A 21,684-nucleotide genomic window follows, 5' to 3' on the forward strand; every position below is an offset into this window, starting at 1 on the left:
GCAGCAATATAAGTTTCAGATCTGCACCATTCTGATAACTACTATGAGATTCTTTGTGATATTTAACAAGTGTTTCTTAAAGGCCTCGAATGGTGATACACCTGAAATTACAAAACTGCACCTCCAACATGCAACCTCAGGGTACTCTCTGAGACACCGCAGTGGTAAAGGCGAGTACATTCAGTTAATATATATTTGAGTTGTCATTTATTTTGTCAATTGAATAGTCTAGTCAATAGTCTAGTCAATATCTAACAATTACAGAGGTAGACTTTACTAATAGGGCCTCTTAAACAGGATAACATAGACATGGATATCTACCTCTGTCATGTTGTGTTTCTGTTGATTCCATCATCTCTGTTGAAGGTGTAACTTAGTGAAGGTCATCAATCAAGCATCAGAATTCTTTAAAGAGGGCCTTTGCAGACCAATTTCCTGTGAACTCTATATTCTGTAGTCTATTATAGAGTACTATACAGTACTATCAATACTATGTATTTGTAAGGTTCCTTGTGTTCTCTTTCTTTGTGTTCCTGAACGTAGCCCTGTTTCTTTGTGTTCTGGAACGTAGCCTGTCTTTCATTTTTGTTAATTGATTTCGCCTGTGTTCATTTCTCAACTGGTCTCATCAGCTCTCTATTCAGTTCAGTTCTTTCTGATTTGTATGGTTGTGAGGTATTGTTTGTTTTTGACATGCCTACCTGTGTTTGACCATTGCCTGCCTGTGACCACGATTCCTACCTTCTGAGAAGCCTTTATAAACATCTGCCGCGCTCTGCGAGTGAATCTAAACCTTTTTCTCCATGAGTGGTCATTACAGTATTCACTATTAGTCATTGATGCACAGGACATGTCCATATTCATGAGATAAATTAGTTGGAGTTTTGAATGAGTTTGCAAATGTATGAATTTGCCTCTGTCACATGCTCTATGTTACTCTACTATCAAACAATATGTGTTGCCTATATTTTAGAATAGAAACAGCGGAAGCTAAAGATGGTAATGTTTGCTACTCAACACAACAAGCAGTCTGATAAGCATTTTCCTCTGTATTTGAAACAGTCACCTACTCAGCCAAAAATTACAGCCTTGTCCTTAAGTGGAAAAACTGGACTGAAGCACAAGAGTACTGCACCCAACACTACACAAACCTGTCCATCATACACACAGAAGAGGATTGGGAGGCAATTCAACCCTCTTTGAGTATTTTCAGTGGTGATGTGTGGATTCTGCTCCATAGGTCTGGTCCAACTGAAAAGTGGAGGTGGTCTGATGGAGAGGATTTCATGTTCTTTAAATGTGAAAAAGGTTTTGGGGTCATGTCTGTGTCTTGTCTATTTAATCTCACTGGAAACCAGTGGTGTGTGCAGCTCCAAGGTCCTGTGTGTATCAATGAGGTAAGGACATACTGTCTTTAACTCACTCCCTCTGTCATCAATGGAAAATCCAGCTTGTCATTGAACAAATGGGATTGATTGATTGCACAACACCCTGTCATGACTCTCACTCCTGGGTGAGAAAACATAGCGCCCCCAAAGATAGCGCGTTTTGTGAGATCATTAAGATCATTATTGAAGAAGGCTCAACCCACATCCCAGAAACCCCCTCTCTACAGTTGGGTACTATCTGCATTGCTCTTTCCTCCCTTAAGCTCCTTCCCGTTTACATTCTAGACTCACTCTACTAGTAATAGTCTTTAGAATGAGCCAAAACATAATGGTAAGACCTGGTCGTATAAGATACACTAGAGGGCTCTCCATGGCACCTTGGAGAGTCTGCAGACAGACACCACACTGATCTGACAGAGACTACCACACTCATGGTCTGGAAGGAACTAGCATTTCAATTCATTATAGTATTAAGCCACTATTATTATTAATATTATTATTAGTAGTACTTTTATAATATTTGTTTTTTAACTTTGATAATATTAGTAATATTATACTCTCTATTATATGATATTACTTAATGATACTGTATTTACATATACTGACTCATAAGCATTGTTATTTTACCTATCATTTACTGTAATACTTTGATTGTTTAAAAATAGAGTAAAGAAAGGTAGAGTAAAAGTTATTACCTGAAAAGGATGTATCTGACTGTGATCTGTACTGTTTGATAACACTATTTAGATAGAATGTAATTGTTGTTATTTTGTACTTTCTGAATAATCATCCATTTAGAGTTTGATCAGTGTGAAATCCTTCATAGAAAGCACATTGAGTGATGAATCAAAAGCAATTCAAATGGTCATAATCCAACCCTAAGATTTGAGAGGTGTTCAGTGATGTCTAGACTGAATTGACTTAATCCATAATTCAAGAAGGACTGAAGTAGTCCATTTTAACTGTCAACGACAATGAGCCTGACATCTCAGAAAACAACTTTTGACCTAATATTGCCATTAGATTTTTAGGGTGGCAAGATGTCTGTGACATATGTAATGTTGACACACAATTGCACTGATGGGCGGTATTTATGCAACACTGCTCTCCAAAACATAAACTCAATCAATTCCTCCCAGGTGCAGCCCCTGACCTCTTCTTCAGCCCGCAGTCATTGGATGAGTCCTTCAGTGACACCTGAGCAGTCGACACATGTAAGTGTTTATGGTTAAATACTACAATTGAAGTCGGAAGTTTACATACACTTAGGTTGGAATCATTAAAACTCGTTTTTCAACCACTCCACAAATTTCTTGTCAACAACCTATAGTTTTGGCAAGTCGGTTAGGACATCTACCTTGTACATGACACAAGTCATTTTTTCAACAATTGTTTACAGACAGATTATTTCACTTATAATTCACTGTATCACAATTCCAGTGGATCAGAAGTTGACATACACTAAGTTGACTGTGCCTTTAAACAGCTTGGAAAATTCCAGAACATGATGTCATGGCTTTAGAAGCTTCTGAATTGACATCATTTGAGTCAATTGGATGTGTACCTGTGGATGTATTTCAAGGCCTACCTTCATACTGTTTGCTTGACATCATGGGGAAATCAAAATAAATCAGCCAAGACCTCAGAAAAACAATTGTAGACCTCCACAAGTCTGGTTCATCCTTGGGAGCAATTTCCAAATGCTTGAAGGTACCACGTTCATCTGTACAAACAATAGTATGCAAGTAGAAACACCATGGGACCACGCAGCCGTCATACCGCTCAGGAAGGAGACGCATTTTGTCTCCTAGAGATGAATGTACTTTGGTGTGAAATGTGCAAATCAATCATAGAACAGCAAAATACCTTGTGAAGATGCTGGAGGAAACAGAGATTGTTCCTTTGCACAGGGGTGAGACTAATCTTTTTTTGTTTTACGTATATATTTTTTATAAACAGAAAGAGAGGACAGTAGGGAAAGAGAGACTGAGGTTGCACCATGGCACTAGGCCATATTCAAACCGACACTGACACCATAGACATGTGTTCCAGAGGTTGTGTCATTACCGCTAGACCAGACAGGACACAATATCTTATTGGGGTTATTTTGGTTTATATCTGTAAGACGGGTGCAGGGATGGCATTTTAGCACCAGTAGGGTCTCACTTTAACAGGCACTGTCAGATGCCAGACAGGAATGTTTCATGTAGCCTACTCCACTGTTGAGGGATTAAATGAAATGATATATTAATCTGGTTTCTATTATGAGATAATATTTTCATATGGGTAAACATAGAACATAGATTGCTACTACACAGTTCCAAAGTAATTTACAGCCTTAAAAGGAAAAATTACTTATTTATTGTAAATAAGCTGAATCTCATTTGAGTAGTTGTCTCATCTTCTCATTCCTATGTCCCTCTAGAAAAGAGAATCAAGCAGACCATTGTAAGGATGTCTCTGAAATCTAACTCAGGAGCTGACCTCAATGACCCGGTTGTAAAGGAACAGATGTTGGAGCAGGTACAGTAGTCCTACATCTCCCACATCAGATATCAGCCTTTCTCATGGCTACCCATGTATTTCCATGGAAATGTATAACGTTTATTTGAAAGTAATAAATATATAGATATTTTTAAATGCATTCATGATTTGCGTAAATGTAATATACCAAATTACTCTTGTTAAAAATATGAAATGGTATTTCATTTGGTGAAGAACACATGACTTGTGTAGGACTCGAAAATCCAAGTTTAGGACTTGCGACTTACTTGTAAAAGAATGACTTGGTCCCACCTCTGCCTTTTTGTGTCAGTTATGCAAATCGCCCCCATTATGTTGTTCAGAGTCCCTTGTAATAGTGTGTTTTTAGTTTTTGCATCCAACTGACAGTATGGAAATGAAGTAGTGTTTGTTTTATAAGGTCAGTGTGGGTCTGGATGAAGAGGACCAGTCATGATGATGCAGCAGGAGAGGGATAGAAGGTCCAAGAGAACTAAAATATTCAAGCTTACTGTAAGTAACCCTAGTACCTCATAACATATTATACAAATAACATTATTTTAGTTCAGACAAAGTTTTTAAAATAGTTAGGTTTTTGCTTATGAAAGCACAAACAAGTTTATTTCTAGTACAGTGGCAGGCAAGCGACAGGTCAAAGAAAGGCAGAGGTCAGTAAACCAGAGAGGGTGCAAAAGGTCCAGAATGGCAGGCAGTCTCAGGGTCAGGGCAGGCAGGGGTCAATAATCCAGAGTAGTGGGGCAAGGTACAGAACGGCAGGCTCAGGGCTGGCAGAACGGTCAAAACTGGGAAGGACTAGATAACAGGAGCAAGACAGACCGAACAAACACTGGTAGGTTTCACGAAACAAAACAAACCGGCAGACAGAGAATTTGGTGTATGAATGTAGTATTATAATAAGTTTGTTGTACAGTGAAGAGAAGGGTAATAAAAAGGATATTTGTGAATTTTCAAGATTGTAGTTAAAACATGTTTAGTAACATGTTTTAGTGAGGGATTTGCAGAGTGTAGAATTCTTCATAAGGAGAAATATGTTACACATTTCATGAATTCATTGATCTGAATACACTATCAAATGACATTTCCTGAACCAAGATGGCCTCCCGGTCAGGTAACCTACCCTATAAAGGTGACTGCCGAGCACCCCAAGCAATCTTTGGTTCGGCAGACATCAGAGGACTCTCATCCAGTATGAGTTCATGACAAAAACATACTTTTTCCAGTTCTCTATTGATGTGTTTTGCCCTCTGCTGAGATGGTTTTTGGTGCTACAATAAATAGCATTCTTGTCCACCTCACTGTCTAGCTGGAACCCAATTGGCTGTTAGCATCCAACAACAACTAGTCTTAAGTCTTGGTACACTGCAACTCTACTCTAACCTGGTCTTACAAGCCACTTCATCAGTTATATCATTCACACTCACTTATGGATGTTACTGTTGACATTCTTAAATAAAATATGTTTGATTAGTGACAACCGTATTACCATTATTTTCACCCTCTTGCATGAATGGTGAGATGGAGGCACTAATTGAAACAGTGCTGTTTTTTTGCCCACATCATGGTGGTATGTTTCAGAGAACTGTAAAGATGGAGACTGTTGTAACATCATTATAATAATTAGGTGCCTACATTTTGTCCTGTTTCACAAATGAATTGGAAATATGCTGTTTTTGCATATCCCACTCCCCTTGAGACACCCTCAGAGAGTGGGGTCACAGCCGGAGATCAGCCATTATTGACAGCGACCCTGGTGTGTAATTAGGGTTAAGTACTTTGCTCAAGGGCACATTGACAGATTTTCACCTAATTGGATCAGGGATTCAAACAAGCAACCTTTCGGTTACTGGCCCAACGCTTTTAACCACTAGTACGGTAACACACTTATGAGTGTGACCGTATGACAGATATGCATGTCATGAACCTAATCAACATTTGGATATTATCATGTTCCCTAGTGTCATGGTTTGTTGACTGTGTCAGCTATTAGTCATAAACACTGGCTCATGGATAGCAGGGGAGAGGTGTGGGGTTCTTGCTTATTCCTGTAGTTGATGGCTGTTATACATGAATCAACTTTATAAATCAACCACCATGAATCATTTAGCAAAGGTTCAAAGTATTTGACACCCTATATTTGATTTACAATGTAGTTATTTAGCAAATGCATGTATCTAAATAGACATACTAAAATTAGATCCTGACCACTGGTAGCACTGTGCTATAACCAAGCTACCTGTATGGACTAGAAAGTGGTCATACTCAAACAATGAGCTTTTACACATCCAGATTTACAGTACATTGCACTTTGTTTACACATTTGGGCATTCGACTGTCAGTATTGGGGATATGCAAGAAACTCATGCATGTTGGGAAACACATTTCCATTACATACTCATACAAGTGTGTAACAGGACAAGTATAAGCACCACCAAGTTATTATACATTCGTGCAGTACCACATACAAGCAGCCTTTTAAAAGTGTATTTTAAAACTTTGCATTGGGTTGTTGGAAGACGGCCTGCTTTGCAGTGCTGTGCTGTGCTGGGAGAACTCACTGACACAGGTTAAAACGATATCTGTGTGTCACACCTTGGTCATTGTATTTTTTTGTTTAATTATTTGTTCAGGCCAGGGTGTGACATGGGGTTATTGTATTTTCGTATTGGGGTTTGTAGTATTTGGGATCGCGGCTGAGTAGGGGTGTTGTATAGGCTTGGCTGCCTGAGGCGGTTCTCAATCAGAGTCGGGTGATTCTTGGGAACCGTATTTAGGTAGCCGGGGTTTCACTGTGCATTTCGTGGGTGATTGTTCCTGTCTCTGTGTAGTTTCACCAGATAGGCTGTAATTAGGTTTCACGTTCCGTTTGTTGTTTTGTATTTTGTATAGTTATTTCATGTGTCACTTTTTCCATTAAAGTCATGAGTAACCACCACGCTGCATTTCGGTCCGACTCTCTTTCGACAAACGAAGAACGACGTAACGCTGTGGTTTGTTTTTTAAAAAAACATCTCATTAATCAGATGTCGGTGTATATTGTACTGTATGATGCAGTTTTTTTGTGAAGCCCATGTCCAGTGCAAACACAATGAATTGATTGGTGGTTCCCAAATGTACTGCATATTACAATGACAAATGTAAACTTGATGTTACGGCAGATGAGTGAGGAGGTGTGGAGTCGGGCGCAGAGCAAAAGATGTGGGGAAAAAACACGCTTTAATGTCCCGGATAAATAACATGAACAAAAGTAGGAAAACAAATTAACAGAAATATAAACGGACAGCGTGAAACCCAAAATACAAACAAAATACACTCAAACAAAGAACAGACGAACAAGCCCGCACGAAACAGAAGCGGGCTGAACAAACTATATATCCCTACCCTAACAACCAAACAAGAAACAGGTGCTACCAATCAGACAACCAAAGGAACACAGAACAACGGATCGGTGATAGCTAGTAGACCGGCGACGACGAGCGCCACCCGAACAAGAAGGGGAGTCGACTTCGGTAATATTCGTGACACTTGATACACTGACAAATGTATATTCGTTTAGGCAACTTAGATGTACTGCCTTTTTTTGTATGTAAAAAGTTCACTAAATACAGAGAAAATAAATGAGGCCTATTGGTCAGTGTTTTACATGGAGGGAGGGGTTGGAACTTTCAGCATCAACGGGGTGCATTCAGTATGATAGAACTGTAACGGTTCTCTTGGGGTGAAGTAGAGGCGGACCAAAACGCAGTGTGGTTATATTGATTCATGTTTAATAAACAAAGAGGAACACAAACACTACAAAACAATAAATGTGGAAAACCAAAAAACAGCCCTGTCTGGTGCAAAACACAGAGACAGGAACAATCACCCACAAACACACAGTGAAACCCAGGCTACCTAAATCTGGTTCCCAATCAGAGACAATGACTCACACCTGCCTCTGAGAACCATATCAGGCCAGACATAGAAATAGACAAACAAGACATCCAACATAGAATGCCCACTCGGATCACACCCTGACCAACCAAAACATAGAAACATACAAAGCAAACTATGGTCAGGGTGTGACAAGAACGGTGTGCAACGTTGAATTCAATGGAAATGGTACTGTACGGAACAGTTGAAAAATGTTGTGATTACTGTGGCCCAGAGGGCAAGTACCATATGGTGTGCTGAATTCGTTTTGTGATTTCAAATGGTCACAGCCATATTGATTAGGCCACAACTCACCACACCCACCTAATGGGAGAAAATGTGCCTCAAAGGCTGTTGAAGAACGGTGCACACCATTTTGGGAAACAGGTCGATGAGTACTGTCACACCCTAATCTGTTTCACCTGTCTTGTGCTTATCTCCAACCCCTCCAGGTGTCGCCCATTTTCCCCATTATTCCTTGTGCATTTATACCTGTGTTTTCGTTTTGTCTGTTAACCAGTTCGTCTTGTCAAGCCTACCAGTATTTTCCCATACTCCTGTTTTCTAGTTTTGACCATCCTACCTTCCCTGAGTCTGCCTGCCGTTTTGTATCTTTTGGACTCCGCTCTGGATTACTGACCTCTGCCTGCCCTTGACCTGTCATTTGCCTGCCCCTTGTTTTTGTAATAAACTTTTATTACTTCGAACTGTCTGCATCTGGGTCTTATCCTGAGGTCTGATATTTACAAACCTTCATGCAATGTAGCAAACGTTGAATCAAAATGAACGCACCCCTGGTTCCCTGGTCAGCAGAGAGGGAGGAGAGAAAGATACCTCTATAAACTAATCTCTCTTTTCCCTGTCTCCCTGTTCCACAACCAAACTGTAGGGAGGGAAGAGGACTGCTGACTGGGTAGGTGTGCCATCATGCCAAGCTACATTATACATTTATACATTTAAAACATCAAATGACTTGCACTCTTTGCTTTTCTTTGAAGAGACACTCACATATGATAAACTTTTGTAACTGTTTCATACAGTATCTCTTAAATTATTGGAATGGTGCTCTTTGCTTAATATTCCGTGTATTTAAATGATAAGAGGTCAATTCTAATATTAGATCAAAGTGTGTGTGTGTATATATAAAATGCACATCATAGACAATGTGGGAATCAATAGATGTTGAAATAAAATCTCCACATCTTTTAACTCAACTTAGAGTATACATTTATTTGCTATTTTCAAAGTGTATTCTATATATCTGTTCCATAGAGTAACTGCAATACTACTTTGGTAGTCAAATCACATCACTTCCTTGTCCTTTTTGTTTCCCCTTGAAAGGTACAGCACTGCCTGTGTACACACAGAAGTAAGTTGTGCACATTGATCCTCCACCCACACACAGACACAGACACAGTTCATTCATAGACATCCTCCTCTACATGAAATCTCTCAAACATGTCTGGATTGGCACATTATTGTGCTTTATCATTTTGCTAACTAAAACAATGTTGCCTTTGAGTTACAGAGTAAGGTTTGGGAGCACTGATGTTTTCAGATTTTAACTTGCACGAATGTCTTTAAGGGATAGGGCTGTTTACTGCCCCCTTTGGAGGAATTGCGTGCCCATATTAAACAGAATTTTTTTTTTTGCTAAAATATGCAAATAAAATAATGCAAATAATAAAAATATATTATTGAATAGAAAACACTCTAAAGCTTCTAAAACCGTTTAAATTATGTCTGTATGTAAAGCAGAACTCTCAGGGCAGTCATTCTCCCAAACTCTCTCTTGTCATCATACAAGTTGGCCCAACTTTGACGTCATCGCCCCCACCCTTCCCAAGCACCTACAGGTCTGGGAACAGTCTCTTTGTCTTCAGCGCAATGTCTGCTTCCAATGGGGCTTCTCATTGTGAGAATCGCTCACTCACGAGAGTTTTGGCGGGCCGAAACCTTTTCTCAAAAAAGTTCTGGGACACTGTAAAGTCCATGGAGAATAAGAACACCTCCTCCCAGCTGCCCACTGAACTGAGGATAGGAAACTTTGTCACCACAGATAAATCCACGATAATTGAGAATTTCAATAAGCATTTTTCTACGGCTGGCCATGCTTTCCACCTGGCTCCCCCTACCCGGTCAACAGCACTGCACCCCCCACAGCAATTCTCCCAAGCCTTCCCCATTTCTCCTTCTCCAAAATCCAGTCAGCTGATGTTCTGAAAGAGCTGCAAAATCTGGACCCCCTACAAATCAGCCAGGCTAGACAATCTGGACCCTTTCTTTCTAAAATTATCTGCCGAAATTGTTGCAACCCCTTTTACTAGCCTGTTCAACCTCTCTTTTGTGTAGTCTGAGATTCCCAAAGATTGGAAAGCATCTGCGGTCATCCCCCTCTTCAAAGGGGGGGACACTCTTGACCTAAACTGCTACAAACCTATATCTATCCTACCCTGCCTTTTCTAAGGTCTTCGAAAGCTAAGTCAAAAAAAGGATTACCGACCATTTTGAATCCCACCGCACCTTCTCCGCTCTGCAATCTGGTTTCAGAGCTGGTCATGGGTGCACCTCAGCCATGCTCAAAGTCCTAAATGATATCTTAAACGCCATCGATAAGAAACAATACTGTGCAGCCGTATTCATTGACCTGGCCAAGGCTTTCGACTCGACTGTCAATCACCACATCCTCATCGGCAGACTCGATAGCCTTGGTTTCTCAAATGATTGCCTCGCCTGGTTCACCAACTACTTCTCTGATAGAGTTCAGTGTGTCAAATCGGAGGGCCTGTTGTCCGGGCCTCTGGCAGTCTCTACGGGGGTGCCACAGGGTTTAATTCTCGGGCCGACTCTTTTCTCTGTATATATCAATGATGTTGCTCTTGCTGCGGGCGATTCCCTGATCCACCTCTACGCAGACGACACCATTCTGTATACTTCCGGCCCGTCCTTGGACACTGTGCTGTCTAACCTCCAAACAAGCTTCAATGCCATACAACACTCCTTCCGTGGCCTCAAACTGCTCTTAAACGCTAGTGAAACCAAATGCATGCTTTTCAACCGTCGCTGCCTGCACCCGCACGCCCGACTAGCATCACCACCCTGGATGGTTCCGACCTAGAATATGTGGACATCTATAAGTACCTAGGTGTCTGGCTAGACTGTAAACTCTCCTTCCAGACTCATATCAAACATCTCCAATCTAAAATCAAATCTAGAGCTGGCTTTCTATTCCGCAACAAAGCCTCCTTCACTCACGCCGCCAAACTTGCCCTAGTAAAACTGACTATCCTACCGATCCTCGACATTGGCGATGTCATTTACAAAATATCTTCCAATACTCTACTCAGCAAACTGGATGCAGTTTATCACAGTGCCATCCATTTTGTTACTAAAGCACCTTATACCACCCACCACTGCGACCTGTATGCTCTAGTCGGCTGGCCCTCGCTACATATTCGTCGCCAGACCCACTGGCTCCAGATCATCTACAAGTCCATGCTAGGTAAAGCTCCGCCCTAACCTCAGTTCACTGGTCACGATGGCAACACCCACCCATAGCACGCGCTCCAGCAGGTGTATCTCACTGATCATCCCTAAAGCCAACACCTCATTTGGCCGCCTTTTGTTCCAGTTCTCTGCTGCCTGTGACTGGAATGAATTGCAAAAATCGCTGAAGTTGGAGACTTTTATCTCCTTCACCAACTTCAAACATCTGCTATCTGAGCAGCTCACCGATCGCTGCAGCTGTACATAGTCTATCGGTAAATAGCCCACCCAATTTTACCTACCTCATCCCCATACTGTTTATATTTATTTACTTTTCTGCTCTTTTGCACACCAATATCTCTACCTGTACATGACATCTGATCATTTATCACTCCAGTGTTAATCTGCAAAATTGTAATTATTTGCCTACCTTCTCATGCCTTTTGCACACAATGTATATAGATTCTCTTTTTTTTCTACTGTTATTGACTTGTTAATTGTTTACTCCCTGTGTAACTCTGTCTGTTCACACTGCTATGCTTGATCTTGGCCAGGTCGCAGTTGCAAATGAGAACTTGTTCTCAACTAGCCTACCTGGTTAAATAAAGGTGAAATAAATGTTTTTTTTATTTTTAAAAGCATCCTTCACTCACGCTGCCAAGCTTACCCTAGTAAAACTGACAATCCTACCGATCCTCGGCTTCGGCAATGTCATTTACAAAATAGCCTCCAATACCCTACTCAATAAATTGGATGCAGTCATCACAGTGCCATCCGTTTTGTCACTAAAGCCCCATATACTACCCACCACTGCAACCTGTATGCTCTCGTTGGCTGGCCCTCGCTTCATACTCGTCGCCAAACCCACTGGCTCCAGGTCATCTACAAGACCCTGCTCGGTAAAGTCCCCCTTTATCTCAGCTCGCTGGTCACCATAGCAGCACCCACCTGTAGCACGCGCTCCAGCAGGTATTGGTCACCCTCAAAACCAATTCCTCCTTTGGCCGCCTCTCCTTCCAGTTCTCTGCTGCCAATGACTGGAACGAACTCCAAAAATCTCTGAAACTGGAAACACTTATTTCCCTCACTAGCTTTAAGCACCAGCTGTCAGAGGAGCTCACAGATTACTGCACCTGTACATGGCCCATCTATAATTTAGCCCAAACAACTACCTCTTCCCCTACTGTATTTTTTTATTTTTATTTTGCTCCTTTGCACCCGATTATTTCTACTTTGCACATTCTTCCACTGCAAATCTACCATTCCAGTGTTTTACTTGCTATATTGTATTTACTTTGCTTTTTTTTGCCTTTACCTCCCTTATCTCACCTCATTTGCTCACATTGTATGTAAACTTATTTTTCTACTGTATTATTGACTGTATGTTTGTTTTGTTTTCTGTTGTTGTATGTGTCGAACTGCTTTGCTTTATCTTGGTCAGGTCGCAGATGTAAATGAGAACTTATTCTCAACTTGCCTATCTGGTTTAATTTTTAAAAAATTTACCTTTATTAAACCAGGCAAGTCAGTTAAGAACATATTCTTATTTTCAATGACGGCCTGGGAACAGTGGGTTAACTGCCTGTTCAGGGGCAGAACGACAGATTTGTACCTTGTCAGCTCGGGGGTTTGAACTCGCAACCTTCCGGTTACTAGTCCAAAGCTCTAACCACTAGGCTACGCTGCCGCCCCTAAATAAAGGTGGGGGAAAAAAATTGCTACATCAATTTTTGGATTTAGAAATTAATGACATTACAGTGCTTTCACAAAGTATTCACACCCATTGAATTTTTCAACATTTCGTTGTGTTGGATTCAAACCACCACTGCTTTTAACCAGGGCAAGGTGACTGGTAACATGACCGAATACAAACAGTGCAGCTATTCCCTCCGCAAGGCTATCAAACAAGCTAAGCGTCAGTATAGAGACAAAGTAGAATCTCAATTCAACGGCTCAGACACAAGAGGTATGTGGCAGGGTCTACAGTCAATCACGGACTACAAGAAGAAAACCAGCCCAGTCACGGACCAGGATGTCTTGCTCCCAGGCAGACTAAATAACTTTTTTGCCCGCTTTGAGGACAATACAGTGCCACTGACACGGCCTGCAACGAAAGCATGCAGACTCCCCTTCACTGCAGCCGAGGTGAGTAAAACATTTAAACGTGTTAACCCTCGCAAGGCTGCAGGCCCAGACGGCATCCCCAGCCGCGCCCTCAGAGCATGCGCAGACCAGCTGGCCGGTGTGTTTACGGACATATTCAATCAATCCCTATACCAGTCTGCTGTTCCCACATACTTCAGGAGGGCCACCATTGTTCCTGTTCCCAAGAAAGCTAAGGTAACTGAGCTAAACGACTACCGCCCCGTAGCACTCACTTCCGTCATCATGAAGTGCTTTGAGAGATTAGTCAAGGACCATATCACCTCCACCCTACCTGACACCCTAGAGCCACTCCAATTTGCTTACCGCCCAAATAGGTCCACAGACGATGCAATCTCAACCACACTGCACACTGCCCTAACCCATCTGGACAAGAGGAATACCTATGTGAGAATGCTGTTCATCGACTACAGCTCGGCATTCAACACCATAGTTCCCTCCAAGCTCGTCATCAAGCTCGAGACCCTGGGTCTCGACCCCGCCCTGTGCAACTGGTTACTGGACTTTCTGACGGGCCACCCCCAGGTGGTGAAGGTAGGAAACACTACCAACAATGACGAGACCGCCTACAGGGAGGAAGTGAGGGCAGTCGGAGTGTGGTGTCAAGAAAACAACCAATCACTCAACGTCAACAAAACAAAGGAGATGATTGTGGACTTCAGGAGACAGCAGAGGGAGCACCCCTATCCCCAGTGGGAGAAGGTGGAAAGTTTTAAGGAAATGGTGCACCCACACAGGGCCCCCAGGTGGTGAGGGTAGGCAATAACATCTCCACCCCGCTGATCCTCAACACTGGGGCCCCACAAGGGTGCGTTCTGAGCCCTCTCCTGTACTCCCTGTTCACCACGACTGCGTGGCCACGCACGCCTCCAACTCAATCATCAAGTTCACGGACGACACACAGTGGTAGGCTTGATTATATATATATGCCATTTAGCTGACGCTTTTATCCAGCGACTTACAGTCATGTGTGCATACATTCTACGTATGGGTGGTCCCGGGAATCGAACCCACTACCCTGGCGTTACAAGCGCCATGCTCTACCAACTGCCACAGAAGGACCACGATTTGATTACCAACAATGACGAGACTGCCTACAGGGAGGAGGTGAGGGCCTTCGGAGTGTGGCGTCAGGAAAATAATCTCACACTCAACGTCAACAAAACTAAGGAGATGATTGTGGACTTCAGGAAACAGCAGAGGGAACACCCCCCTATCCACATCGATGGAACAGTAGTGGAGAGGGTAGTAATTTTTAAGTTCCTCGGGAAACACATCACAGACAAACTGAATTGGTCCACTCACACAGACAGCATCGTGAAGAAGGCGCAGCAGCGCCTCTTCAACCTCAGGAGGCTGAAGAAATTTGGCTTGTCACCAAAAGCACTCACAAACTTCTACAGATGCACAATCGAGAGCATCCTGGCGGGCTGTATCACCGCCTGGTACGGCAACTGCTCCGCCCACAACCGTAAGGCTCTCCAGAGGGTAGTGAGGTCTGCACAACGCATCACCGGGGGCAAACTACCTGCCCTCCAGGACACCTACACCACCCGACGTTACAGGAAGGCCATAAAGATCTTCAAGGACATCAACCACCCGAGCCACTGCCTGTTCACCCCGCTATCATCCAGAAGGCGAGGTCAGTACAGGTGCATCAAAGCTGGGACCGAGAGACTGAAAAACAGCTTCTATCTCAAGGCCATCAGACTGTTAAACAGCCACCACTAACATTGAGTGGCTGCTGCCAACACACTGACACTGACTCAACTCCAGCCACTTTAATAATGGGAATTGATGGGAAATGATGTAAAATATATCACTAGCCACTTTAAACAATGCTACCTAATATAATGTTTACATACCCTACATTATTCATCTCATATGTATATGTATATACTGTACTCTATCATCTACTGCATCCTTATGTAATACATGTATCACTAGCCACTTTAAATATGCCACTTTGTTTACATACTCATCTCATATGTATATACTGTACTCGATACCATCTACTGTATCTTGCCTATGCTGCTCTGTACCATCACTCATTCATATATCTTTATGTACATATTCTTTATCCCCTATAAGACAGTAGTTTTGGAATTGTTAGTTAGATTACTTGTTGTTTATTACTGCATTGTCGGAACTTGCAGCACAAGCATTTCGCTGCACTCGCATTAACATCTGCTAACCATGTATATGTGACAAATAAAATTTGATTTGAAATTGATTTAACTGTAATTTTTTGTCAACTATCTGCACAAAATACTCTGTCAAAGTGGAAGAAAAATTCTAACATTTTGATTTTTTTTTATTCAACCCCACAAGTCAATGCATGTCAGAATCATCTTTGGCAGAGATTACAGCTGTTAGTCTTTCTGCGTAAGTCTCTAAGAGCATTCCAAACCTGGATTGTGAAACATTTTCCCAGGATTGTTTTCAAGACTCTTCAATTTCTTTGTGAAATTGGTTGTTGATCATTGCTAGACAAGCATTTTCAGTTCTTCCATAACATTTTCAAGCAGATTTAAGTGAAAACTAACAATTCGGCCACTAGAAACATTCGGCCACAAGAAACATTCACTGTCTTCTTGGTTTTCGTCTCCAGTGTAGATTTGGACTTGTGTCTTAGAGTATTGTCCCGAAGAAAGGTGAATGCATCTACCAGTGTCTGCTGGAAAGCAGACTGAACCAGGTTTTCCTCTAGGATTTTGCCTGTGCTTAGCTCCATTCTGTTTATTTTTTATCCTGGAAAACTCCCAGTTCTTAACGATTACAAGCATACCCATAACATGATGCAGCCAGCACTATACTTGAAAATATGGAGAGTGGTACTCAATAATGTGGTGTATTAGATTTGCCCCAACCATAACACTTTGAATTCAGGATTTTTATTTTTTTGCAGTATTACTTCAGTGCCTCGTTGCAAACAGGATGCATGTTTTGGATTATTTTTATTCGGTACAGGTTTCCCTTTCACTCTGTCAATTAATTAGGTCAGTATTGTGGAGTAACTACAATGTTGGTCCATACTTAGAGTTTAATGGATGTGATAGGAGAAAACTAACTGTTTTAATGTCTGCTTTAAAAATGTGTACCCATCTACCAATAGGTGCCTTTCTTTGCAGGGCACTGGGAAACCTCCCAGGTCTTTGTGGTTGAATCTGTTTGAAATTCACTGTTCGACTAAGGGACTTTACAGATAATTGAGTGTGTGTGGTACAGAGATGATGTAGTCATTCAAAGATCATGTTAAACACTATATAATTGCACACAGTCCATGCAACCTATTAAGCACATTTTTGCTACTGAACTTATTTAAGCTTGCCCTAACGACAGGGTTGAATCCTTATTGACTCAAGAAATTTCAGCTTAATTTGTAAAAATGAAAAATATCCACTTACATTATGGGGTAGTGTGTGTAGGCTAGTGACAAACTAATACATTTTAAATTCAGGCTGTAACAACAAAATGTGTAAAAACTCAAGGGGTGTGAATACTTTCTAAAGGCACTGTATATCCATTGATTCCTGAAGAATACAACTTATGAGCTTAGTTCAACCGTTTTCCCCTATCAGAACCCATAATATAAGCATGCTTTACTCTGTCTGTTAACAATGTAAATGTAAACAAACACTGTATAGCCATAAAACCATGGTTAAAAATATAATTGTTATATCACGGATGGTCAGTCCTTGCATCCATAACTCTGTCTCTGAATTTGAGTGGTTGCAGTATCTACGCCCATACCTCAGCTTTTAACCAAAACAGAGGTGGGGTGGACACTTAGTTCTTGTTTCAATTATGGCTTCTAGCTTTGAACCATGTAATCTCTTCACAGTGGCCATGATACAGCCAGTACTTCTACTCCTGCTACTGGGTAAGAGATCAGATGGGATGAATATTCCTCTCTTGGTATTATCAACCAACCTGCTATGACTTATCTAATGAGTCTCAGTTTAACCAACATTTAGGACATTTACAGAACTCTCTCCTTGAGTGGACACAGTTGTATTCCAACTTCATAATCACTGAACTGAAATATAAGTCCTAAGGTTGATGTCAGTGTCACAATCTAAACAGAAAAAGAGATTGACGGTCCCAAAAATAACTGATGTGACATTTATCCCCACAGCAGCCAGGTTCTCACCAGTGTTTGGGACTGAGATATCAGTACTGGAGGGAACCTCTGTGACCCTTGTCTGCAGATTTCCCAGTGAGGAGAATCACATACTTTATACAACCTTGAGTGAAACCAGTCCTTGCAAATGGTGGTCCTGTTTTAATCCCATAGCTGTGACAACAATACCTACTATCGCACAAGAAAACAATTACAGATGTATAACTGGAGTTGAGATGGTGAACTTCACCATTTTAAACCTTCAGCCTGCAGACAGTGGGAATTACTGTTGCAGAGCAGCGATCTCTACAGTGTTAAATAAACCTTCAGAATTCTACAGCCTGAGGGTAGTGAAAGGTATGTATTGCACTTCATACTACTGGTTGTCAATGAATTTTGTTCAGTGCACATGTCACCATAAAGTAGGAAGGAACATGAAGGGTTGATCAACTTGTGTGTATTGTGAGGTGCACAAGCCAAAACTCGTCATGGTCAATGCTGTCTGTTACTGAATTTGAATTGAATCCTAACATTTTGTGTGTATTGAATGTTTGTGCACACCTACGACTTCCATCAAAAAGGCAAAAGTCAATGATTTGTGTCTTCATCTCTATGTATGAATGTTGCATTTATGCATCACTATTGTGCTCTTTCCCTAACAAAGTCGTAACTGCTGGTAATGTCATTTTGCTGGTGCCTAGTCGTGCTTCATCCTGTCCCTTCCTGGCGGTCTGTATCGTGAAATACTTACAGGTCACACAGGTTGCAACAGGGATTTACTGGACGGATTGGAATTTCTGGGAAACGATATTGAGAATCAGCCAATCACAATCCAAAGTGCAAGTCAGTGCAGACAGGAATGCACCAATATTTACAAGTGCCAGTACTTCACATTCAGTTGGAAGGAGACAGAAATGAGGTACATGCTCAAAGATTTTCCCCTTTGTGATTGGGCAAATTAGGACAGCCATATACTTTTTAGTTCAGCACCAGTCGTCTTTGTAACTACTACCACATTTTGTGATATTTATTCCTCAGAAACAAATGTTCCTTGAAGGCCTCAACTGGTGATCTGTTGAACTCAAGAATTACAATACAGCGCCTCCAAAATGCAACCTCGGGCTATTCCCTGAAAAACTGCAGTGGTAAAGGTGACTACAGACATGTACTAGATTCATATAGTATACGGTATCTAATGAGCAGAGATTGTTAATATGTCCTAATAAACAGGATAGTGTCATTGAGACCAAACTCTGTTACACTGTTTCTGTATACATTACATCTGTTGAAGGTGTAATTTAAGGTACTGTACATCATCAAGCAAGCACTACAGCGCTCTGAGAGAAACTTTAAACTACATACCAACGATGTGTGATTTGAGTCTTTATTCTAGTGCCTGAAGAATACACAGTAGAAAGTTGTCTCCACCCTATGTATATATTACATTTTTCTAAACACATACATATTCATAATAACTGACAGATTTTGGTAGGAGTTCGCAAATGTATTAATTTCTCCATGCCCCAGACATGGCATCTGTTGCTTTCATCAATGAAATCGATATCTCTATGTTACTCTCCTATCACACAGTATGTGTTGCCTATATTTCAGAATAGATAGTGGAAGCTAAACATAATGTTTGCCACTCAATACAACAAGCAGTCTGATAATCATTTTCTTCTATTTAAAACAGTCACCTACTCAGCCAAAAAGTACAGCCTTGTCCTTAAGTGGAAAAACTGGACTGAAGCACAAGAGTACTGCAGACAACACTACACAAACCTGTCCATCATACACACAGAAGAGGATTGGAAGGCAATTCAATCCACTCTGAGTCATTTTAGTGGTGATGTGTGGATTGGCCTTAATGGAAATGGGCCTGTTCAAACTAAAAAGTGGAGTTGGTCTGATGGGGAGGAGTTGATGTTCTTAAACTGGGATGGTGGTTTTGGCAGCGTGCTCAACATTCATTGTGCCGTTTCAGTTTCTTCTCGGTTTCGACAACAGTTGTGTAACACCTCATTACCCTACATGTGTCAATACGGTATGGGCTCTCCCTTTCAGTCTCTAAAACCGTTATTGTTTCCATTTCAAATCACTGGATGTCAGATCTCAAAATATCCCCTGTAATTGACTTCCTGTTTTTTTCCCTTATTAACTGTTTTATGAAATCTGATAAATTACTTTTCACCTTTCCTCCTATAAGTTCGTCATGTCAATGGAGTAACAGAGAAGGTGTATAAGCTGATAATCGAACCAAAGAACCAGGAGGAGGCTGTGAAAGACTGCAAAGATCAACAAGAAGAACTGGCGAGTATCTGTAACCAGAAAGAGCAGGATGCCTTTGATGAGTTGAATAAAGGGATCACCTGGATTGGATTAAAGCATGAGAACAACACATGGAATTGGTCCAGTGGGGAACCATTTCAGAAATGGGACAATCCAATGCGTTTGGGAGACGGAAACTGTGTAAAGCTGAACTCAGAAAATGACAGAAAATGGACACCAGAAAATTGTTCTACTCGAAGTCCTTTCCTGTGCTATGGGGGTAAGTTGAACATCGTGAGAGTGTTATAAAACTAGTGTTGACATCATCAATGACTAGGTTGTATCATCTATGACTAGGATGTATAGAATCTCCCAAATAATAAAAATGATTACAATTAGGATTACAATATTTCAGTATCACTGATACACATGACCGGAAACAGGCAGTAATTTGCATGTATTCTACTTATTTTTGACAGTTGAACGTCCACTTAATAACACCACTGGGGATTTGACCACTCCTGTTGCCCCTGAAACCACCTTCCCTACTTCAACTGGTCCTCCCTCTACCAAAACCTCCACCACAACACCTACCACTTTACTACCTACTACTACTAATGGACAGTCCACCACCTCACCAACTACCACGACTAATGGACAGTCCACCACCTCACCAACTACCACTACTAATGGACAGTCCATCACCTCACCAACTACCACTACTAATGGACAGTCCACCACTTCACCAACTACCAATACTACTGGACAGTCCACCACCTCACCAACTACCACTACTACTGGACAGTCCACCACCTCACCAACTACCACTACTACTGGACAGTCCACCACCTCACCAACTACCACTACTAATGGACAGTCCACCACCTCACCAACTACCACTACTAATGGACAGTCCACCACTTCACCAACTACCGCTACTACTGGACAGTCCAACACCTCACCAACTACCGCTACTACTGGACAGTCCACCACCTCACCAACTACCGCTACTACTGGACAGTCCACCACCTCACCAACTACCGCTACTACTGGACAGTCCACCACCTCACCAACTACCACTACTAATGGACAGTCCACCACCTCACCAACTACCACTAATAATGGACAGTCCACCATCTCACCAACTACCACTACTAATGTACAGTCCACCACCTCACCAAATACCACTACTAATGCACAGTCCACCACCTCACCAAATACCACTACTAATGCACAGTCCACCACCTCACCTACTACCACTACTAATGCACAGTCCACCACCTCACCAACTACCACTACTACTGGACAGTCCACCACCTCACCACCTACCACTACTAATGGACAGTCCACCACCTCACCACCAACTACAACTAATAATGGACAGTCCACCACCTCACCACCTACCACTACTACTGGACAGTCCACCACCTCACCACCTACCACTACTAGTGGACAGTCCACCACCTCACCACCTACCACTAATAATGGACAGTCCACCTACTCACCAACTACCAATTCTCAGGGACAGTCCAACATCTCACCACCTATTACTATTTATAGGCATAACACAACATCATCACCTACCACTTCTAATGGACAGTCCACCACCTCACCAACTAGCACTTCTAATGGACAGTCCACCACCTCACCAACTAGCACTTCTAATGGACAGTCCACCACCTCACCAACTAGCACTTCTAATGGACAGTCCACCACCTCACCAACTACCATTACTAATGGACAGTCCACCACCTCACCAACTACCACTAGTAATGGACAGTCCACCACCTCACCACCTACCACTACTAGTGGACAGTCCACCAC

General features: G+C 41.8%; 1 protein-coding gene across 1 annotated transcript; it reads left to right on the top strand.

Annotated features, from left to right (window-relative positions):
• Window positions 1-4,309: 4,309 nt before the first annotated feature.
• Window positions 4,310-21,220, top strand: LOC118366308 (mucin-4-like; the record flags this gene model as incomplete). The annotated part of the gene is made up of 10 exons (XM_035748879.2): window positions 4,310-4,403; window positions 8,710-8,733; window positions 9,162-9,189; window positions 17,314-17,352; window positions 17,608-17,949; window positions 18,346-18,511; window positions 18,631-18,743; window positions 19,286-19,636; window positions 19,799-20,140; window positions 20,340-21,220. Coding segments are annotated over exons 1-10 (2,346 nt in total), but the record flags the coding sequence as incomplete, so codon positions are not given.
• Window positions 21,221-21,684: the final 464 nt, after the last annotated feature.

The sequence above is a fragment of the Oncorhynchus keta genome, chromosome 33 (genome assembly GCF_023373465.1).
Source record: "Oncorhynchus keta strain PuntledgeMale-10-30-2019 chromosome 33, Oket_V2, whole genome shotgun sequence".
Taxonomy (NCBI): Eukaryota; Metazoa; Chordata; class Actinopteri; order Salmoniformes; family Salmonidae; genus Oncorhynchus; species Oncorhynchus keta.